General features: G+C 41.8%; 1 protein-coding gene across 2 annotated transcripts in view; it reads left to right on the top strand.

Moving 5' to 3' along the window:
• Nucleotides 1-5,655, top strand: part of LOC112140290 (multiple epidermal growth factor-like domains protein 11) — a 131,640-nt gene that overhangs the window by 106,739 nt on the left and 19,246 nt on the right. For both annotated transcript variants that reach the window (XM_024263200.2, XM_036217354.1), the window contains exons 15-16: nucleotides 4,746-4,892; nucleotides 5,423-5,557. In XM_024263200.2, coding sequence (XP_024118968.1) covers nucleotides 4,746-4,892; nucleotides 5,423-5,557 — 282 coding nt within the window. The remainder of the gene's footprint in view (nucleotides 1-4,745; nucleotides 4,893-5,422; nucleotides 5,558-5,655) is intronic.

Raw genomic sequence — 5,655 nt, 5'->3', positions numbered from 1 at the left:
TCATATTGATGCAGAAAAATAATAATTACACATTGAAATCAAGTTTTAAAGTAACAATAGAGTTCTTATCAATCATTCTCTGAAATAATTCTTATATATTTTCAGTAATCTCAGTCATCTTCTTGTATTTTGGTACACTTGCACTAACAGTTGTGACCTTTAACCCCCAGCTTGTTGCTGCTGGTTTTGTAGTGCATTCTGGTCTATAATCGTCTCCCTTAAACCCACTGAAAGCTGTTTTGTCTTTCCATGTCGGAGAGTTTTGAGCCTGACTGATGGATTGATTCTGTGGACAGGTGTCAATCAGTTCAATCAGGAGTCATTAGTTCAGGTGACAAGTTGATTAGGAGAGTCTAACTCAGGTATTCTACAACCTGAGGCTCTGGAGCCACATGTGGCTCTCTGACTCCTCCATCCCTCTCTGATTAAAGAAAATTGAAATGTTTTTCATTTTAAAAAGTGTTCTGTTTCTCAGACTGTGAGGCACATTCATCAAAACAAAACAAACTTTATTCAACTCATTCACAAACATCTGAAGAATATCCCTCCACCAGGCTCCTGACTACGGCACCCACAATGCGCCAACAATAAATTAAGCGCTACAACTTCATAGTTGTACTAAAACATTTAGACAAACCACAACCAGGATTCACACACATTAGAAAGTGGATTGTTTCAAGTGTTTTTAATGAGCCATATGGTCCAAAAAACACCGTATGGGTCACTAATACGCTCTGAATTATTTCTTCATTGCTAAGTTCATGAATTTACACCAAAAACTGCAAAACAAACTGCACATAGTTTTTTGTTTTAATTACTGATGATATTTAACAACCTAATACAACATTAGCTGCATTGAGACGACCCTTTTGAAAGGAAGTCATGTCAAAAGTTATAACTAAATTCATGTTTAGAAAACCTCTATTGTTCTCGTAATATTTATACTTTATTCATGCACAAAAACTATAATTTGCTGGGTTTTTTCATCATAATAGTAAAAATAAAGTAAAAACAAAGGTGTGTCTTATTTTTGTAAGACTTAGTTGCTGCAGCTGAGTTGTGGTTGGTGAGAAATTGATCTGATTGGCTCTTTAAATGTTGAAGGCTGCAGACCCCTGGTCTAACTGGTCTGTGTGAACCAGAACTCTAAGTGGTTACTAGGTTATCAAAGACTTATTTCCTCCACTGAATATGATAAACTAAGTAGAAAAACAAAACAAAAAAAAAAAAAACTGAAATAGAATAGAAGACCAAAGAACTGAACCTCACATTGACATGAAGAGGTCCAATAAAAACAGCAACATGGACGGGCAGGTGGGATGAAACATGTCAACAGAGTGAATGACACAGACATTTCAAGTTCCTCAAAAGAGGAAAATGAGAAGAACTAAACCCAAGAATGAACAGTATGCATCAGAGCTGTTATTTTCCTTCAGATAAACACCGGTGTTTGTACGGTGGCCGAGAACCGTCATCGCACGGGAAAAAAGTAACAGCAAACAAAAAAGTGATCGCAGCAAAAATAGAAAAGTATCTAAAAGTTCTGATGTAGACTGTATAAAATTTTACTCCACTCGATTCTCCTCTCATTTGTGGACTGTCTGTACACTGTTTCTCCACATTAGCTGAAGCTAACAACAAACCGGCAAACCTGGAGCTGTGGTCTAATCCAATGATATATTTAAATGGTGACCTTGAACACAAACATCTTCACTTATTTTCTTAATCGTTTTCAATTCGTACTGCTCTTTTCCTCCTCTTTCTCACAGCTCTTTTTTTTATTCAAAACACAAAAACAAAGAAGAATAAACTTTAGATCAATTGTTCATAATAAACGCTGGGGGGACACACACACAAAAATAAAATGATGGTAAATTATAAAGCTGATGACATGCTTTAATTGCTGTTTTGTTTGTACTGGGGGAAATGGATTGTATGTAAAAACTAATTTAGGCCAATAAATCAGAAAAATTGGGATCTTTACTATTAAATTTAGTTTTAGGAATGTAATACTTGGTTAACAAAATCAGGAGATTTATTAAATATTCTTCTTGCAGCAGTGCATATAGCAAAAACCAGTCCACTTCTGGTGTGCCCATCGGCAAAAACAATCCCTGATAATCGACTTCTGTCGTAGTTTACTCATTTGCATCACTTTTTTTGTTCTCAGTCACTTTTTTATTTTTGCTGAGATTGCTCTTTTGTTTGCAGTTTTTTTTTTCTTTTTTTTTGCTGTGATGGCGGTTCCCGGCCACCGTATGTTTGGTATGGAACAGACGAGATTGAGATTCGAAACATCCATCTTTATTGTTTTTTTTTTTATATTCTTAAGTGAAACAATTGTGGACTGAAAACCACCTTGTGCCGTCTGTCTGCTGTTGTTAACGTATTTTTCCCAAAACAAAACTATGTGGGAAAATGATTAATTGCCTTAAATCCCACCTTTATGTTTTGCATTCGTTCTGCTGCCACTGGAGGAACTTTTTTCAGCCGAACTGATGAAACTATGGTTCATAATGCTTCACATCTTCACCCTCCTCATCCTCCACCTCTGTCGGTTCTTTGTTTTAACTTCAGAGCCTAATGACCAGCGCCTCTGATTTTCACCCACTTTGCGGCTCAGATGTAGTTTATTAATGGAGTTGTAATAGCCGCCTTCATCCCACTCTGATATTCTTTCATATTCTAAGTCAAAGAAAGTTTCTAATGAGCTGCACAAATGCCAGGCTGCTGCTCCGAGGGGGGAGGCAGAGCTCTTCCTACTCTCTGTCTGCCCCCCCTCCATCTTTCTGTCTGTTTGTGCACTTCCATCAGATTATGAATGTGTGTTTGTGTTGCTTTGTGTTACTGAGACTTGATGTAATGTGAATCTCCTGTGCGCCGCCGTCTCCAGACTGTCCCCTGTGAGCAGCCCAGCTCTGATCTATTCTTCAAGCCAGCTTTTGTGTAGACCGACTTCTGAGTCTCAGGACAAACACACACAAACGTATCTGCATGCAAGACTGATGAAAGAATGAGACACTTTGGTAAAAGATTAAAGGCTCAAAAGTCATATGAACAGAAGATTTACATCTTTGCCTTTAAACAGGATCTCAGACTAAAATAGTCGTCCACAAAAATGCAGAAGAGTTATATTAACTTTTTGCTCTCAATAATTACTTGACCCTGATATAAATACTGTTTTACAGGAATGTTAATTATCAGCGCTATTCTACTTCAGTTTGAAGGAGGTGTGTTAATGCGAGTCAAATAGGCTTTTAATGTGGCGGGTACATTATGTTTCAGACTCCATGGACATCATTCCATAAATTAGTGTTTCAGATGGATTTTTGAAAAATTCAGCCGAGCTCAGAAGATCATGAGATGGTATGGAGTTCACACAGGAAGTTTTATTCTGAAAATCAAGTAGATTGGAACACTTCTGTCAGCAAAAATCCAAGTTCCCTTTATTCGTTGGAACTTAGTTTTTTTTCTTGATGTTTTAGCTTCATTTTTCTCTCAGTTTAAGGTCACAGACTGAACTATGCTCAGATCTGCAGCGTCTTTAACTAATTTGCGTTTTCACTTCAGGTTTTCTGGTTTCAGATTCATTTGAAATACTTCTTGAAATTATTCAAACTATTTATCCCTAAAGTTAAAGGGTAACCAAACAGGGAAGTTGGAGGCGGAATCCGCCCACAGCCGAAATGTAAAAATCCAGTCAGAGGGGCGGGGCTGAGGAACAGGACTGATATTTTTATTGGAGCTACAGATCATGACACAGGACTTCTTACATGATGTGGGACTTAAACGGTTTGACCAATCACAAAATCCAAATGTAATCCCTCGTATCAACCTGTAGGGGACAGCACACAAACAGAATGAAACTATTTTATTTTAGTTTGTCAAAAATTTTGCAGTGACCAACAGAAAGCACTTTAAAAGCCCCAATTTAAAAGGTTGATTCAGGGTTTGGTTACCCGCGTCACTTTTTGACGTTTTGGGTGTCCCCAACTCATCATTTTTCAAGGTGCTGGCTGCTCCCACTAAGTTACGGGTCCCCAACCTCAGGGCCGCAAACCAGAACCGGTCCAGTACCACGACACATAGTGCACCGGTATCCAAACCCCGTGCCGGTAGCCTAGCCCAACACCGGACCAGATGCTGACCTGGTACCGGGCGCAAACCAGAACTGGTAAAGTACCATGACACATAGTGCACCTGTATCCAAACCCAGACCAGATCCGTTACTGGATCTGGTACTGGTCGCGAACCAGTACCGGTTTCAGATTCGGGTACCAGCTCTGGATGTTGCCCGAGGTCAAGTGCGCATCCGGTACCACGTCCCGAGGGTCGGAGACCCTTGATTTTACGAACAGCCAGTACGGCAAAAAACGACGACCTGGGAGACGAGAATGTGTTGCTCAGAGATGAACTGATGTTCTCCAATCAGTGAAAGAGGGATTGGTGGATCCGTGATGATGGAGTTCACCTGCACAGGTGTGGAGTGTTGAGTTGAGAATGCAAACTGTGCGTAGTTGTGTTTGTAAGTTGTAGTTTAGACTGGCATTGACACACACAGCTCTGAATCTGAACTGAAGGCCATCTGATCCTAACATTTTACACTTCAGCTGCAGGACATGCAGGAGTGAACAGCAGCAGAAACGGAGGGAAAACCGCCGCTCCTCCATGGAATCTGGAGCATGCTTCCTGCTCCTGCTGTGTGAACTCTGCTCTAACTCTGGGATGTTTTTGTGTTTGTGGAGGTGTGCACTGTGACAGTGTGTGTAAGGAGGGACGGTGGGGGCCTGACTGCTCATACAGCTGCTCCTGTGAGAACGGAGGCACCTGCTCCCCAGAGGACGGCTCCTGTGTGTGCGCGCCAGGATACCGCGGCACCGCCTGCAGGCGGAGTAAATGCTTGAGCCACACACACACACACGCTGAAGATATGTGTAACATTCTGTCCCAGAAAAACCCTTCATGATAGAAAGCCAGCAGCAGCCTGGCCTCCAGCGTACCCTACATCATGATGGTTGAAGGCCTAACGCTGGAATCTGGCCACATGAACCCCTCAGAGCACGGGTGTTACACCGCTGCTCAGGCAGATGGATTTAGAGCCCCTCCGCTCACAGATGAAGCAATTATTTTAATTAGGAAAGTGCTCTACAGCGGAGGAGGCAGGGGGCCGGCCTGCACAGGTCTCCTCGCCATTTTCAGTAACATCAATTAAAGCAAATTAAAAGCTTTAGGAAGATGCATGAGCATTATCCCTGCTGGGGGGGATAACAAAGCAAACAGAGCCAGCAGGCTGACCACAGGGAAATTCATGTTTCTGGATTTGCCTTTTAGTTTGTGGAGGAGCAAGTGAACCTTGAAATCAATTTTCCTAACAGTCTGCTCATCAGATCCCTTTTCATCCCTGCATGTGTCTCCTCTGCAGTCTGCTCCCCCGGCTTTTTTGGCCACGGCTGCAGCCAGTCCTGCCCTCAGTGTGTCCACAGCGAAGGTCTGTGCCACCACGTCAGCGGGCACTGCGAGTGTCTGTCCGGATACTTCGGCTCCCTCTGCAACCAAGGTCAGTCCTGGCCGCTCCAAAAGTCAAGAAACTTTTTCTTGAACTGTTTCTTTTTCTGGTCAAAAGTCATAAACTCAGTTACCGGTACTTTAGAAGTT

Source organism: Oryzias melastigma, linkage group LG3, assembly GCF_002922805.2.
Source record: "Oryzias melastigma strain HK-1 linkage group LG3, ASM292280v2, whole genome shotgun sequence".
NCBI classification, from domain to species: Eukaryota; Metazoa; Chordata; class Actinopteri; order Beloniformes; family Adrianichthyidae; genus Oryzias; species Oryzias melastigma.
Note: the sequence above shows the minus strand (reverse complement) of the source record. Positions and strands in the feature narration are given on the sequence as shown.